This window comes from Anser anser (genome assembly GCF_964211835.1).
Source record: "Anser anser genome assembly, chromosome: 1".
Classification (NCBI taxonomy): Eukaryota; Metazoa; Chordata; class Aves; order Anseriformes; family Anatidae; genus Anser; species Anser anser.
In genome coordinates, this window is record NC_139720.1 from 169475776 (window position 1) to 169493241 (window position 17466).

The window sequence follows — 17466 nt, forward strand, 5'->3', positions numbered from 1 at the left end:
TAATACATCCAAGGTGAAATGGAAAGATGAAACTTTCTGAACCATCTTGAAGCTTATGATCTAGATTATATTCCTGGGAAGGAAAAGGTTAATATCTCAAAGAAAAGACAACAAACATTAAGCAAAATTTCAGAAGGAATGAATCAGATGAATCACTGCACTTTTGTATCTGTTTATCCGTGGCAATGGACACCTTCCACGAAACAATCAGAACATCCATGTAAACAATTCCAGATGACAAAGTTTCACATCAAAGCTTAAACTACATTATGTACGTATACATGCAGTAGTATTTGTTACAATACCAGCTATAAGTTGCATCATTTTGACCATATAATTTAAATATTAGAAAAGATATGCAAATAGACTTATCTACTTTCCTTTTTTTTTTTTAAACCTATCCACTTTTATGTAATGCTGCTCTCAGAGGCCCACTCAGAATAAATATTCCCATCCCAATAAGGTCTTGCAAAAGTAACTTTTTTTTTTTAACTATAAAAAACACTTAACACTTGTACACTCGCTGATATCATAAATACCTCAAAGAAGTACTACCCTTTTGGTTTCCCCAGGATTCAAGCATCATGTCACATCTAAGTGCCACTATAGCTGCACAATTTTTGCTAAAAATGCTGCTAATGTGTCACATAAGAACCCTGCAGCTATCCAGGATCAAGGTATTTTTTAGCAAGCTCTTGAACTCTGGTTAACTATGCATATTAAGCATTAAGTGCACACTCAGTTCTGTGGTTTCATAGAATATTCTTACAGAATTACCCAGAGTCACATAAGCAAACAATATTATGCCTTTAGATCATTTAGCTAGGAACACAAACAGCTCTAGAAACTATCTAAATAGCTTTCCACTGAGGAAATGGAGCATGGCCTAAAGGACATGGCCTTCCCAATACCCAAAATGTGATGGCATATAGATTCAAAACAATTTACTGGTGTCCCTGAATGTAAACAACTCTGCGCCAAACCTGACAAAAATGGATACGTTCTTGAGGAAACACCTAGATACAAGATCATACAAAAGGGAAGTCAGTCCTTCAGCCCTGGTTTTCCTGTTCTCTCCTGTTGAGGCACTGGACAAGTCAATCTCATGAAGAGAGGAAGCAGCAAACAGGATGCCAAGAACTCAAACAGTGGTTTCATCAGTTGTGAGCACTACGTGTAAATACCTTACCGCCCCTCTCATTGGGGAAGACCTCAGTATGATTAAGGTCAATTAGGCATATTCAGTACTGGAAGAATTAATGTCAAAGGCAAACAGCTCCCTGCAGCTTATGGTCTGAAAGTACCTTGGCTCACTGATAACGCACTGTTTTGGTAGTCTTCATGAACATAGCACGATGGTTCTTCATTTACAGAATATCTGTCAGACAGACTAGCTACCCTCAATTACAGAACAACATGCTGTTGTTTTCCTATTTCATGAGAGCTACTTAGAGGTAACGGGTATCACCACCATGCAAGTAAGGAACCAGCTGAGAGCAGACGACTTTAGCTTCCTATTTATACCTGACATTTTATCAATGGTTTTAATTTGATTCTGCAAAGACAAGCTCCACCCAAAATTCAGCCCAAAGCTCTAATAAATGCTAGTCTCCATGTCCAACACTTCAGGGAGTCTCCCGTAAGTTTACTATGTCACCCGTAAAATTGCAAAGCTTCCCTTCTCAGACCACGTAAGCACCTCTTTAGGCAAACTGCACTTGAACAATTAGTTGTCCAGACAAGAGCACAGCATCATATCTTTTTCCAGATGATATCCTGTGTGCTGCCAGGAGTTGGACTTGATGATCCTTATCGGGATACTCTATGATTCTATGATAATTCTAGAAGGTAATGACCTACTGATGCTAGAACCTTTATGGTTACTGAGACACCAGGACTGAAGAAGTCTATAGCGTTAACCGCCTAGTTCACCCTGAACTTTACTTAGGGTTTTGTCAAAAAGCTTTGGATGTTATATGGAAATACACATACAGAAAAAAAAAACACAGAGAACCTTATGTTCATAACTTAGGTTTCAAAGTTTATGCCTTTTTGCTTTATAGCTTCTAGATCTGCAGATCTGTTTGAAGTTTCCTTATCCCGTAATACTTGCATTTAATATATAACATGACACCCAGCAAAGGAACACTAGAAGACAGGATGGCCACAATATCAGATTTTACAAACAGATTGTCAAAATTTTGAGTAACAGTGAAGACAAATACTTAAAAAAAAAAAGCTGTAGAATATCTAAGGCAATGAAAAAAAAGACAGATTATACAACAAAATCTTTATATTCCCAGTCATTTGCTCAAATATTAGAAAACTGTAATAGTTAAACGAGTGTCTGAAAAATCATAGTAATTGAGACAACTAATCTTATGGTACATATTCAAGTACAGGTACATATTTTTGTGCTTATCTGTGTTAGCTACATATCAAGCTACACAAAATCATCCCCCACACTATTGTACAGTGGTTAGAATTTTCAGATGTGCTATTTTCTGTTATTTTATTTACAGTATACTATTAAAAGAAAACTTCTATAGTTTTAGTAGGCTGAAATATAATATCTAAATAACCATCATTTGAATATCAAAATATTCATAGCCATATAGAAAATACAATATCCCTGCTTTAAAGAATTTAGCTTTTGAACAGGAATTATAATACACAGCTTTAGTAGACATATGCAACTAATAATCACTGCAGGTATATGGTCATGTTATTTGTGAGTTGCTTTTCTCCCACATTCTAAAAAATGTGGAGTTTCCTTATAAACAGTTTATATTCTCATCTGCCATTGAAGTGTTAATCTTTTGGGCTGCCTAATGCTGCTAGAGGCTTCACAATGAACTGTCTTCAAGCTCAGATGGTTAGAAACACTCCAGGAAAAAAAAAAAATATTTGCATATATAACCTGATATATGTATCAATCAAAAAAATAACCCAACACATTAAAATCATCGTCAGAAAAATGCTTTCATTTATATCTTGTCATTACATCCAGTCTAGACTTTTCAAAGGGACACAAAGCACATAAAGCAAACAGTTAAGAAAGCAGTATTTTACAACTTCTGTTCAACATCACATAGCTGTAGCATATCTGAAGAAAGGTCATGGAGCCTGGTAATCCTGTCTCCAACCAGAGCCAGAAGTGTGTATTTTGAGAAGACCAAGAAAGATGTTTGTGTACTTTGCATCTCTCCCTAAGTTCTCCCACTAGCGTCCAACTATTTCTAGCTCAAGAATTAGCTAGAAATTAGCTGAGCTGGATGTGGTTTCTACTTAAGTAGCTTTTTCAGTCTTCCTTTGAGCCCATGTAAACTTTTAGCACCTGAAACATCATTTGGTGAAGTTGTGAAGAGACACTATTTGCTGATTGCCAGTGCTCGTCATTAACAAGCTGTACACTGTGAATCGCAAAAATGTGTGTGTAAATGAGGGATACTAACAATCATATGAAAATCATGGCTTGCAGTGGAATTTTCATCCCTATCATTCAAGACGTATAAGATGACTAAGCAGCAGCACCCTCATATAGAATGCCTCTTGAGGGATCTTACAACCGCTTTTGAAGTTATTCTAAAAGGACATTGATACACCTTCAGTCTTCCCAGGCTACCAAAAAACGTAAACACCTGAAAGAGTAAATAGTTTCTTAGGTACTCAGCATAATAGCGATCACAGAATTTTAACATTTTGCTTTTATTAATCTTAATGTTTTAAGATTAGGTCTAGCAAGAATTGAATAGGTAAAACAAGAATGCATACTTGAAGGAAAACCTTTATACAACTGTAGTCTTAGTCTGGGGAAACAATATGAGGATACGTTGGTATTACAACCTTCCCAAGCCATCCTTAATATCTTGTGAGAATTATTTCTTAAGAGCTGTGTCAAATGGAACTTCAGTTGAAAGATTTCTAGAGCTATAAATATAGTCATTGAACATTTCATGCAGAGTAAGAGAACAAACATAGAAGACTGTTCCAGATGTAACAAAGCTCACAAATGCCAGCTATCAGCCCAATTTGTAGTTCCTGTGAGTCTTAACCTGGCAATTCTCTACCTAGTGCTTATCATTCAAGACAGCTACAGTGACTGCTTATGGGCTTAAACCATTGATCCTGGAAGGATGCTATCTTAGCTAAGAATGCAAAATGTTGAGATGCCTATTAGTGAACAAGCAAAGATTGCTAGGCATGCCCTAGCAAGTGTGCAGTCTTCCCAATGCTACAACTTGTGTATTTGATCAAATCAGCTAATTAAATTTTCTCCTTTTGTTTATTAAAATGCTTTCCACTTACAGTGGAATCTGAAGTAAGCTTTGAGGTATGTCAGATTTTTTTATTTATTTATTTTTACACAGAAACATTATAGAAAGAGTCACTTTACTTAGAGAGCAGCTTAAAATCATCCATTACGACGTAAAGCCTACTGAAACGTATCCTCAGAAAGGAAAAAAAAAATAGTAGCCATTTCAGCATAAATCACGGATGCACAGAATTCCTTTTATTACAGATTTCAGTGCTACTTCTACAGTCTGAAAACAAACCAGACCTAGTCTCCCAGGAAACTGACTTTTTCTTTGCTTCTTTATCATGCTACCGCTCCTTCTTTCACTGTTTTCTTCGCATTGATTCTGAGCTTCCAAGAAGGTGTATTTCAGCAATTTCCATGACATCTCCATCTTACCCTTTAGCTGCACCCTGTAATTATCTTTCTCATCAGGAGAATAAGATGAAGGCAGTTTTTAATGGGAAGTGCGTAGTAGTTACATTGACTATGGTTGAAATCTAGACTAGGTCTAACAATGACAGGAAATGGCTCAGCTTTATTCTGATACAAATCTTTGATGTTATCAAGATATACACATCATGCTATAGAAGTCACAGATTATCAGAGCAACAACAAATGGTTATTAAACACAAAAGTATTTTAGAAAATACTGATGTTAATTGAAACTGAAAATTTTAAGCAGTAGTAATTTTCGAGATCTACATAGCTCTTCAATGCACAGGATTATAAAGTACTTCATATATATAAGTAGCGGTTATGTCTAGGGAGTAAGAGGTTATGGCAGTAGTTTTTATATTGGGTTATGGCAGTTTTGACAAAGAAATATTTAGGCCTGAAGGTTGTTATTTTTAATTAATTGTTTAAAATATTTTATACAAATATTTTTGAAGAGATAATAGGTTCTTATTTAAACATGAGCAGTAAAATACATTGACTTAATCATTTTAAGATTAGACTCCTGTGATTGCAGTCATCAACATCCAGATTATTAAAACATGTTAGTAAAAGGGGTAAATAATTACTTTTCATGTTTCTATTAAAAATGAATGTATAATATAACAAATGCTAATTTAATCACAACATTCCTGCATACTCAGAGACACTAAATGAAAAGAAACATTTATTTACGCAGTAAATTTATCCAATGATTTTATCATCTAAAATAGTCGTCTCCAGGCTTGTTTAAAATTAATACAAAATGTATAGGGATCTTCATTTCACTTAAATACCCATTTTATAAACAGGATTGATTACCTCTCCTGATCACTTACAAAGTTTAAGACAGATGACTAAAGCCAGATAGCATTAATCTCACCTCCGAATGAATTCTAGAAGAACTATCTTTACAAAGAACAAAGACAAAAGGGGGAAAAAGATTCAAATATTGAAGATTCAAGGTCAGACTAAGTCTTCAAAACGTATACATGCCCTGCACCTGACTGAAGAGCATTATGTAGGTAAACACCACCATAGAGAACTCTTTACTTTTTTTTTCTTTTCTACTTACAACTACCTAATTTTTTATTCTATTGCACTCTTTATTTGATTAAGGCATTTCTAAATAGAAACACTAAAGATACTCCTAGAGGTGTTTTCTTCTCTTAACAGATTATTCATTACTTAACTAATAGTTTTAATGGATGAGCTATATAAATAAATCCAGAAATGTTTACATAATAAGCCAAAATCTTTCAAAGTCTTTATACAATAAAACCTAAGACTAAACTATTTTTTGTAGTCATCATCCTGACTTTGCTCAACCCAACTGTAAAAACATCATAGTAAAATGCCCTTTCAACATCTTTGCATATTTAAATACACTAAAAAAATAAGCCACACATACATACTTAAAAATATCTTACTTCCTCATAGACAGAGGCAGCAATTTAAGCCCTCCATTAGCTTTCGTAAGATTTTTTTTTTTTTTTAAATAGTGCCTACTGCAAGGTTGAAGGAACACTATTGCCATTACAAAGTTTTCTTAGTGTTCTTTTTACTGCATATTTATTAATTTCTCCATTTTTCTACACATCTCATTTTATCATTCCAAAAACAGAAAATCACCTTGAGTAGTACATCACATTAGCAGCAATGAACTTCCCATAGCAGAATACAAATTTTCTTGTTTGGTCACTAAGAAAAATAAGATCTTCTAAAAAATAAAAATTAAAAAAAAAAATCACACCATCTAGGGATTTCCCTTGTATTCCCAGTAATTCTGATTTTTTTTTTGTTTGTTTTGGAGAGTTTCCACAGATAAAGCTAAGCTGTACAGTTCTGGAAAAAAAATTACACTCCTTAAGTTTTAAAGGAAGGGAATAAACAAAAGGCAAGAGGTAGCTGTTGTAATATACCCTGAGGTGAAGTGCTCTTGCATGAGTTTACCCCATATTAGGCTTTGGATTCCACTTTGAACACCCTGCCATGGGAGCCATTTTATTTTGACCTCTAATCTTATATGTAACTAGAAAATTTAACTCGTAGGAAAAAGCAATAGGAAGCAAGGCTGTTCTTGTTCTGTTTTTCAGTTATGTTCCTGCCCTCTCTCTGGCAAGGACTACTAAGAGGATAACAGTATTTTCAAATAACACTTGAGAAATATTCAAAAGAAGGAAGAGTTAGAACATATTTAACATCTACACTTAGCTGTGTAGTAGAAGACGGAACTATTAGAGTTGCTCTCCTCATTCAACCCTGAGACTTCAATTGAGTTAACATAGCTTTAAAATTTGAAAATTTCTCAGTCACACTATGAGCAGTTTGAGGCAAGTGAAAATGTCTCCATTTTGTCAATTTTCTAGAACATGTAACATTGGCCACAGTTTAAGCCAAAATATCAAACCTGTTCTTTCATTGCCACATGTAAATGAAACACATTCTCACACAGAATTCACATCTGTATATTAGCAAGGAGAGCAACAAAAATTAAATCCTGACATCACAGTGATCTACTTTGAGGTCAAAACAACTGATTGTTTATCAATGTAACACTTCCACAAATACTATCACTTCAGCATTTTATTGGCATTCATAACTGGCTATTTACAAAAAGGTATCACAGACATCAGTAAGCAGAATGAAAATAACTGCACTTGACTAGAAAATTGGCTATTAGTTACACTTCTGATCACAAGATTTGCCAGGGGCTTTATTTAACCAGAATTCAGGCCAGTCAACATTCCACATACTTCTGAAGCTTTCAAACATGTTTGTTTATACAGATTATGATACCAGTGGTAACTACGATGAGTCACCTTGTTTTCAGTAAAGCAGAACTAGCTGTTATAATCACTTAAATATAGAATTGGACAATGTAAGTGCCCTTTTTTTATTGTTGGGGATTCTGGTTATATTAGATTTTTTTTGACCCACAAAACCATCATATTTCAGTCCACAGTAACCTCAGACTTTGGGGTCTTAAGTTATTTATTCCATCTCATCATGCCAATTTGCTACTTTGCAATTCATTAGGGTAGATAATTTGGAATATGTAAAAAGCCACAGTCTTGACACCTGTACTGTAGTTAGCAGGGATGCAGTTTTAAAGGGAGACCTACTTTTTAAAGAAGTAGGTCTTTTTCACTGTCTCAAATAGAATTTTCTTCTTTAAAAAGCATAGTCATCTGAGGAATAACCTACTTCCTTGAGCTCCAACACCAGCACTCATCAACTTATTTAAAGGGAAGAAAGAAGAGTTTTACTTAATTGGAGAACTTACGAATAAAAAAAAGTTACAGTAGGATGGAGGCATGAGTATTTATGAAGATGATGGTAAATAGCATATTCCTAGTTTTCTTATTTTTCCTCTTATTTCTAAAAAAACTTCAAAATTGTTTCTTATGTTTCTGATTACAGGGTATCTTCTCAAAAAAGCAACAGTAGGAAAAAGGTGACATCATATAAATGGGAGTACAGCAGAATAGAAAAATATTTTCTACATGGCTTTTAAATTTGAAAATATACTAAGAATTATAAAGTTGGTACTTCCATTAAAAACAAGAAAGCGTACATATTCAAATTATCATAAGCTAGACCTATTTTTCAGAAGAGCTTCTAGTTAGATATGAGTTCCTCAAGTCATGGCGAGTTATAACTCAGTGAAAGCTGCGAGTCTCATCAGAAACACACGGTTGACTTGTACTAGCATTTTAGTTTGGTTCAGGAGATAAGTTTTGAGCCAAGTTTCCTGGTTGTGCCCAGTCAACCAGCTTTGATTTCTATACTTTGATTTTTCTGCTGGAGCTGTCATCTCAAAGTTTGCTAACTGAATTCCTTTTTTAGAATCTAAGAACACCTATAATGCTTTCAGCCCAAACTAGAATCAACCTGAAGTCAAACCCCTGAAGATGAGCATGAATGTCGTGTCCCCTAATCCACCCTGTTTACTCTAGAACTATACCTCATGTTTCACACCATTAGATAGTGCTGACATTTTTTCAGTCCTTTGTGGTTAATGTTGGGGCAGTGCTATTTCTTCACTAGTATTGCCACTGCAATGCAGGAGTTTTTTATGCAAAACATAAAGGCTTTAAATAATTTGTGTTTGTGCTTAAATTAACACTTCATGTGATTACTATGTGCAATTAAAAACAACTCCAAGCAAAAAAAAAAGTTCACATAAGTACTTCCTTTGAGTAGATGACAGGGTAGTACACTTGGTTAGTGGACTGACCTTTTTGTTTTGGAAAAAAGAGATGTACTAAACAATTAAACAAGCCCCAAAATTAAGGACATATGACAAACATACCCTGAACAATTTTGATTATGGTCAATAGTTCTTAAATATGCCATAATTTACTAATACTAATAATAGCTGATATTCTAAATTTACAAAAAGCAAATACAAGGTGCTGCAGAGCAAGAAGGTAGACAGCAAACCAGCAGAGAATCAGTTGTAGGTCCCCTATACCAATGTGAACTGCACTGTGAGTTTGTATAGACCCTGTATTTTATATGCTGACTAGGAAAGAGGGAAGAAAGGGAACAGTAAGAAAAGAAGCATGTAGCAAGCATAACAGTTTATGACTACTGCTCTCTATCCACATTTTTAGAAAAATTATTAAAGTCATGTAAAAGATGTTTTCTACTTTCAACTAAAGAAAAAGAAGAGGTTCAGAGTTTAAGCACTGCTACAACACAGTATGAAATATACCTTTTCTTTCTGCAAGAGGCCTAATTAAGGTTGCATGTCTTTACAGGATTGTAGGAGGTGAATCAAGCATTCACATTGTTACTGCACTGGTAATGGAAAAAAAGTTACCACTAAAATTAAATCTGTAACTTCATTTTAACAAAATTTTTGTGATTGAAATTATTCTCCATAAGCAGAAAGACAAACCAGTCATTCCTCCTCCCTAATACTTACACCTTTAAATTTATTTATATGCATTTTTAAAAGATACTTACTGGTCTAAGAGTTGGTCATATTTTCTTAAAGCATCCTTTTCAGCAATAACTGCTCTTTCTTTTTCAGCAACAGCATTATCTCTTGCTTCTCTCAAATTTCTGAAGGAAACAGAAGTATTCTGTCAATATTCTGTTAGGAAAAAGACTTTTGTTTCATGGATTACTACTGACTGATCTCAACTCTAATACTACCTACTTCAATTCTGATAGAGCAATAGAGGGCTGTCTGTCTATATGCTTATCCAGTACACTTCACATTACATTCATACATAGCAACAAAAATAAAAATTTCCAGTTTTGAAATTCTAAAAACAATGATCAAACAACCTAGTTATACATAGAAATCCATAAACAATTTGGAATACGAGAACTATAAATTTCTTCTTTTTTTTTTTGTAGGAATTCAGTACATTCCAATAATTTTACTGGGTACTTCACTAAAAACTACGGGAATGGTGTCTTTCTAGCTGAGGTAACTTACAACTTTTATGATAAAGAACGAAAAGATTAGCCAGGCACAGAAATCCTACTTCCACATGCAACTAATTGCATAGTTAGTCATGTAGGTTTTGCATATTGTTGGTGTTTCCTTCTGGTTTCTATCACACTTTTATTGGATCCCACCCCACCCCTTATTTTATCTTCTTTGACTGACTCATCCAAGGGTAAAACAACCATCGATAAATTCAAGGAAAACATCAGTCTCGTCAGACTTCTCAAAGTGAGAAGGAAAAGAGTTAAATATTAGATTAGCTTAGTTTTAATACCTTTCTATGCTTTGAGCTTTAAGATAAAACCATCATCTTAGTTTTATTTTCAGTCATAGTCAATCAGCATCTTATCACATCACATTACTTCACTTCAAACTGTTTTGCTCCTAATTTGGGCTTCCACACTGAGGGGAAAGCACCATCTTTTGGTGAAATTTTTTTTAAAGATTATTTTATAAAAAGAGCATGCACTAGAAATCCTTTTCCTTGTAAAATATGAAGTCAAATATAAGCGATTTACACTTCAAAAGTAATTATTTCAAAGTGAGGAAAAAAGTTGCGTAGATTGGTTCCAGACGCAAACAAGATTTCCTTCAATGTTTTTTTTTTTTCCACTGATACACAGACCAATGTCAAAGCTCAACCGACAGTCTAATAATTCTTTGCAACTCAATACAGATTTGAATAGAGGAAGTGGTGTGTATGTATGTGCGCGTATATATACACATTTTACTCATGCTTGCAAAACTACAGAGTGATGCAATATATTTAATTAGAAACTTTCAGTTGCCTGGAAGACAGGCAGCAGGAGTCATGTTCTTTTTTCACTCTTCAGAGCAATAACAAAGCTACCTATTAGAAGAACAGATACTAATGCCACAAATATCTTTTTATTATAGTTATTTTCTTGTCCACACAAGACACAATGAGTTTATAGTGAATTGTTAAGTGTTCCTCCTGTTTTAAAGGGTACAAGTGGCGAAAAAACAGGCTCAAAAATAAATATAGCACCAGAAGTCCAAGACCCTAAAGGGATCCCTAAAGACTTACATATATGTCTAACACCACACATAATTCCATGGAATTTAACAAGACAACACAAAATACAGAATTCAGTCCACAGGTCTTTGCAGGACTAGTATCTCCTTCAAAAGAGGATTTTATAATTTACAAGAAATGAATGCTTTTGTGAATGATAATGCTCTAAGTCTCAAACAGATTGATTTTAGAAGTGTATCAAAGTCTTACTGGTTTCTCTCATTTTTTTTTCTGCTTTGCTTTCTGCATCAGTACCTTCCTTTCTAGTTTCCTGGCAGTTTCAAGACTGTCCATACAGCATGACAGGTAAATCAACACATTTTGTATGAATTAACTAACTCTGTACATCTGAAGAAACTTCAAACCACTAATGTTTATCTACCAGATGAGTTTTAATATTTCTTTTCATTAACATTGTTAATGTCACTCATTTCATAATAAATTTAACATGGTTATCTCTACTGAACAAAATTGTTTCTTGTTAGCTTTTATAAGATTTTCATTAATTTTACAATTGAACTTAATTTCTCTCATTTTGTTCATCTCTCATAAAGCCAGTCAACTAATATTGTACCTCAACACAAAATAGTACTTGCAAGTTTCTGTTTTAATTAGCTTATTGCCACATCTTATCTACCTGTTTTCACGTTCATACATCTCTTTTGAAGTGCTTCGAAGTTGTTCTATTTCTTGATTTGTTTTCAGTCTTAATTGTTCCAACTCCTCATGAAGTCTCTTTTCATATTCTGTTTTATAGTGGTCCCTATAAATAAACACACAAATGACACAGGAATTTAAAATGAATTGCATGGCCAAAATATCAAAGCTTCAAGTGCAGCAGTACAAGTACATTTTACAGTTTATTTCGATTCTTACTCATTTTCCTGCCACTTAGGCTAGCATGTCTTCTAAGCAATGTTGCTTTGCAAATTTACTGAAAATTTTACCAGGAACAAGAGCTTTCTACAAACTTTAAAATATATAAAGTTTGATGCATTTGGCATTGATTCATCATGTTTAACATTCATGCAGAAATCCTGTGTCACCCTCTACATGAGTGTTTATATTAATTAACCACTTAAAAGGATTTTTAGTTACTTACTTCCCAACATTTTATAGCTTCTTCATACGGGTAAGGGTCAGTAAACTTAATAACTACAATACTGCCATACTGCAAGATTTTGTTGTGTGCTATTTACAACTCATCCTGGGGGTAAAACATTGTAAGAAACACTGAAGATTACATGCTGTTGAAATTTGTGAAATGAAAAGATTTACTTATTTATCCTGTCAATGTTACAAATAAATTAACTAAAATAAATATATATATTTTTAAGTAGCAGGTATCAGAAGATTCCAGGATAAATCATCTCATTTCAGAGTAATACTGACACTTAGCTACTGTTCAAGAATAATCAATCCACAACAAAGCCACTGGTGGCCATTACAGGTCTGGAAATAAAAGCACATATATGAAGAAATATGCATTTACTGCCATAAAAGGTTTTAGATCCTTTGGATTTCCAGTTGTGGAATAGCTTGTACGTTTTAGAAGTCAGTACCTGAACTGGCCAAAAACTTCCTCTGATTTAAACAAAAGCATTACGTTATTTACATATTACAGAATGTATGCTGTTCAGGTTTTCATGCTTGTTTTTTTATTAAGACACTGAATTTGAGGTGGCTCTTCAAAGTAAATATTTCTCCCTTCCTTACTCAAGTGCACCACTCTATAGCAAGGTATTTTGTGAAGATCTTTGATACAATACAGAAGTTAATGACCCCAAAAGCACACTGTACAGTACATTAGAATTTTTTTTCCCTGTTCTGTACGTGTTACATTGTTACATAGCTCAATACATAGAAAGGAAACAAATGCTGAAGATCAGGACACAATTCTTACACAATCAACTAGCATTATCATTTTCTTTGTACTCAGATGGCAACAATTTGCTATTATCATTACTACTTGCTATTACCATAACTACTTATCATTTCTACAGTTGCAGAAATTATACTTCCTCTCCAGTAGCAAGACTGTTAAAAGTCAGGAAGGTTCACTGAAAATTTTAGAAGAATCTGGAAGAGCCCTGAACGCCCCCAGTGATGTCACCAGAAGACAGTTAAAAGTGACACTTATTTTTATGCTAACTAAAATAAACAAGTGATACCACTTGTTTAAAAGAAATAGTCTAAGTAAATAGCTTGACAGATTTGCCAAGCACCTTTTAATGAACACTGAGTTGCTGCTGAAGCAACTGTAGCGAAAGAAGTAATACTTAATATTAGACAGACTTCTGATAAGCAATACGGACTGGAACCCCATAGCTGGTAATTTCAGTAGAGTGCTCTTATATTTCCATTTAGATAACAATTTGTCTTTTAGTTGTATTATGGGAGAGTCATATTTAGGACACTTCATCTTAGTTATGAAAGGACACAAGATTTATAGATGCTGCTTGCATCTTGCTGATTCAAATAAAAGGAAGGAAAACTGAATTGGCTTCGTACTCGAAGCTCAAGAGGAGATTCATCCAACCCACAGCTGTTTTGCTAAGGACCCTGCTAACCAAAAAAAAGCTGTATGTTCATTAATGAATTACATATAGGCAAATACATGATATCATTTTGGGGTAAATTTTGAAATAGTATTTTTGTCATCTAGATGTAGGGAAATGTAGACGATCCATGAACTGGATAACCTTGAAATTTGAATAAGAAAAATCTAAATGTGGTCTGAAGTTTTATAGTATAGTACTATATATGTAGCAAGACATACTGGTAAATAATGTACTATTTCCTATTTGACATCCTGTACATATGCCAATATCAATACAAATAGCATAAAAATTTGACACTATTTACCACATTGACTAGCATACAATGGTCAATTTGTTCCTCAAGGCTAATGTTAGAATATCTGTATTCAGACCTGAGATATGAAAGACTGAGAGCTGATATGAAACAAACTATGTCCTATTTTAAACATTTGTGAAAATTAAATATATTTTATTCTATAAAAATGGTTTAGATTATCTTTTCAAACATTCCTGTTTTTAATAAAGGTCATTTGGCAATGAAAGAGGTGAAACACGCACTTAGAATAATTTCTCTTTTTTTGCAATTAATTTCACTTACCTTACTAAATCTCTATATACAGAAAAGAGCATTGTTGCCGTAAGCTTTCAATACTGAAACCTTCACTGCTGTAGTCTTATATAAAAGTTTAAAGAAACTTTTCCTCATGTATAAATACACATTAAAAGCACAAGTAGCATTCTATTTCTAGTTACACAAATATAGGCTAGTTTTCTGGAAGCTAAGATTTTTTATTTTTAAACAGGATTTGTGCAAGAAACAAGGTAAAAGTTCAACAATGACTACTTGACAGAAGTGAAGACACATTAACTTACCTGGATGCAACATATTTTTCATACATTTCTTCTCTAGCTTTTTTGGCATCCTCTAACTGAACCTGAAGTCTTTCAAGACGATCTTCTTCATGTGCACAGCGAACACTAAGCTCCATGTTCTGGCGATTAAGATAATCTTTATCTTTTTGCAACAGGTTTAGGGATTGTTGTATGGTTGTCAGCTATAAAAGGCATTAAAAAGAACACTAACGTGAACTTCTAGATAAATATTTAACCAACATACACATACGGATTTTTTCCTTTTGACTCTATTCTATGAAACACTCAAACTGAAAAAAAAATTATAGTCATGTTTAAGTTGGTGAAGCTCTACACTCAAAAAAGACTTTAATAAAATTTCAATTTTATGAATTTTTCATTATTTATTTTTGGTAGTTGGCACCTGAAAAAGTGTAAAGTGCCCCTTAATATTCCTGTATATCTATATAACAGTTAGCTATTGAATAGTAATTGCACTGAATAATACTGATAGCACTAAATCAGAAATAATACATACTAAATATGATTGTTGGTACAAACCCATCATCATGCTGGCTACAATACTCTAAGACATAGAAGTGAAGGGTTTAAAGGCAACAGAGTGATTACTGCTCAATAAAGAAAAGGCGAAACTGATAGTTCTGGGGCTGAACTATGATTGTCACAGACAAAGTAACGTTCCAGGCCAGGACCAAGAGCAAGGAAGACTATGCATCCTTTTTTTTCACCTTTGTTTAGAACAGCATTGCTACAGATAGCTGTAACTGGTCCCCACATCTATTTGATATTAATGTCATCAGAGAACAACCACAGAGCATAATGTCACTGGTGCTGAGTGGTCCAATTCCATATACAGTAGCAAAAGGCACTTTTATCAACTTCAATAATTTTGCAGTTTAAGCTCCCAAGGATGTCACATGCCAAGTTAAAAGAATAAGAAATTAATAACTTATGAGAAACGTGTCCCCAAAGACATAAAAACATCCTGTACACATTTTAAAGAGAATTCATGCCTCCTGAGTCATAAAAGCACAAAAAGGTTACTTAAGGGAGATATTTGGGTCACCCACAGGAAGCAAGTAGTTCAGCAGCTGAAAACTCGTAGGGAAAAAGGCTCTTCAGGCACAGCTCCCTCTATTTGACCACTTGCTGAATATGAACACCATTGAGGATAAGGTGTAAATGCCTGTCCTATACTTTGTTTTAAGGGAAAAAAAAAAACACAAAACTATCCTCTCTCTCAAAGTAACAGGTTATATGTACCATCTACAGTGATAACAGACTTTATGGATTACTACTTTAAGAAAAATCTAGAAGTTCCTACCCCTCCAACTCCTCCCTCCCCTGGAATATATACTGTGTAAACACACCTGAAGTGGTATTTTAGTCTAAAGTGGTACTATTTTTATTCCTTTTAAGATTTACTTAGTATAAAATTAATGAAAAAACACTACTGCTGCTACACTTCAGCCCTTGATGCCTTCATACATCTCCATGTACATGACAATACTTTCTTGGCCATTGTTGCATGATGAGAACAAACCTGCATTTTGATATCCCCTTACAATGCTAAAACATCGATGAAGAAACAGCTTAACAAAACCTTCAGATTGCTATAAAAGAGAAAATAAAAGAATTTCTAACAAAACATCAATTTGTTCCTCGTTTTTTTCAGAAGATCTCTATGGCTACCTGCAAAATTAGGCAGAAGAGAGAAGGCACTCTCTTAAGTGGTAGGTATAGTCACCATTTAACCTGTAACACTGTTCAGAGACTCTTAGGAACACAACCTCCCTTGAATTCTCTAGGAAGTAATTGGTCTCACTAGGCTGCTACTGTCAGTCAGCAGACAGAGATCCTCCACTTGATTCTTGCCCAGACAAGTACAGAACTCAAGAGTAACCTTCTCATGCAGTGTCTCTTACATATCACATTAAAAGAAATTAATAAAATTCACAAAATTTATTCAGAACAGCTAATCAATTGTTTCCCTCTTCCTTTTGGTGTTTCCTGGTAAGATTTCTATACATAAACCCAGCTTAAAAAGTAGCCTTAGTTGTGCACTGAAGTTGCATTGAGCTACAAATCACCTGAAAATTAGACAATGGTAATAGAAACTGATGAAGTTTCTTTCTTGAGATTCAGTAAAGCAAAAACAAAAACACCACCTTTTTCCCTCCTGAAAAGCTGTTGCAAAGTTACACCTACCTCAGATGAAGAGAAAAACCCTCTAGTGATTTTTAAAGTACTGGATGATTCACTCCTAACTAGCTAACTTATTGTGAAAAACTAATCCTGGAGGTTCAGCGAACAAATCCTCCCTATAAACAATCTAGATGCAGAAATAGTGATAATGGATACTAAACAATGAAAGCTTGTACTGGTATAAGCAACCAAATCCTATAAACCAGTGGATTTGGAAACACCCTCCATATGTGTTTCTGAGTTCCTTGACCCAAAAGTTATCATACGTGCTCAATAGGGTGCCATCACTGAACAACTGTGACTCTTGGATGAATAAATTAATGAACTGAGAAGCAACAAAGAAATGTTTCTCTTGACCTAGCAGGCCTCTGGCTGTTGGAAGGTCTTCAGAGCAGAATTTCCTTGTGAAATACTAGTGCTACCAGATGGCAATGTTTGAGACCTTCATGAAGTGACTGACCTAACGGGAATCAGAACTCACTAGAACCCTAAGAAAGTTGAGAATCCCTCTGTATCTGAGAAGGCATTTATACATCTTCCCAACAGAAACACTTTCAAAGACTAATGGAGACAATTCAAAAAAAAGAAGTCTACCAGCCTAGTAGACAGTCCT

At 34.3% G+C, this 17466-nt stretch overlaps 1 protein-coding gene across 6 annotated transcripts in view; it reads right to left on the reverse strand.

Annotated features, from left to right (window-relative positions):
• Nucleotides 1-17466, reverse strand: part of PIBF1 (progesterone immunomodulatory binding factor 1) — a 146674-nt gene that overhangs the window by 85912 nt on the left and 43296 nt on the right. For all 6 annotated transcript variants that reach the window (XM_083810486.1, XM_083810487.1, XM_083810485.1 and 3 more), the window contains exons 8-10: nt 14649-14830; nt 11873-11998; nt 9707-9805 (exon numbers count right to left, since the gene is read on the reverse strand). In XM_083810486.1, the coding sequence (XP_083666612.1) occupies nt 9707-9805; nt 11873-11998; nt 14649-14830 (407 nt within the window). The remainder of the gene's footprint in view (nt 1-9706; nt 9806-11872; nt 11999-14648; nt 14831-17466) is intronic.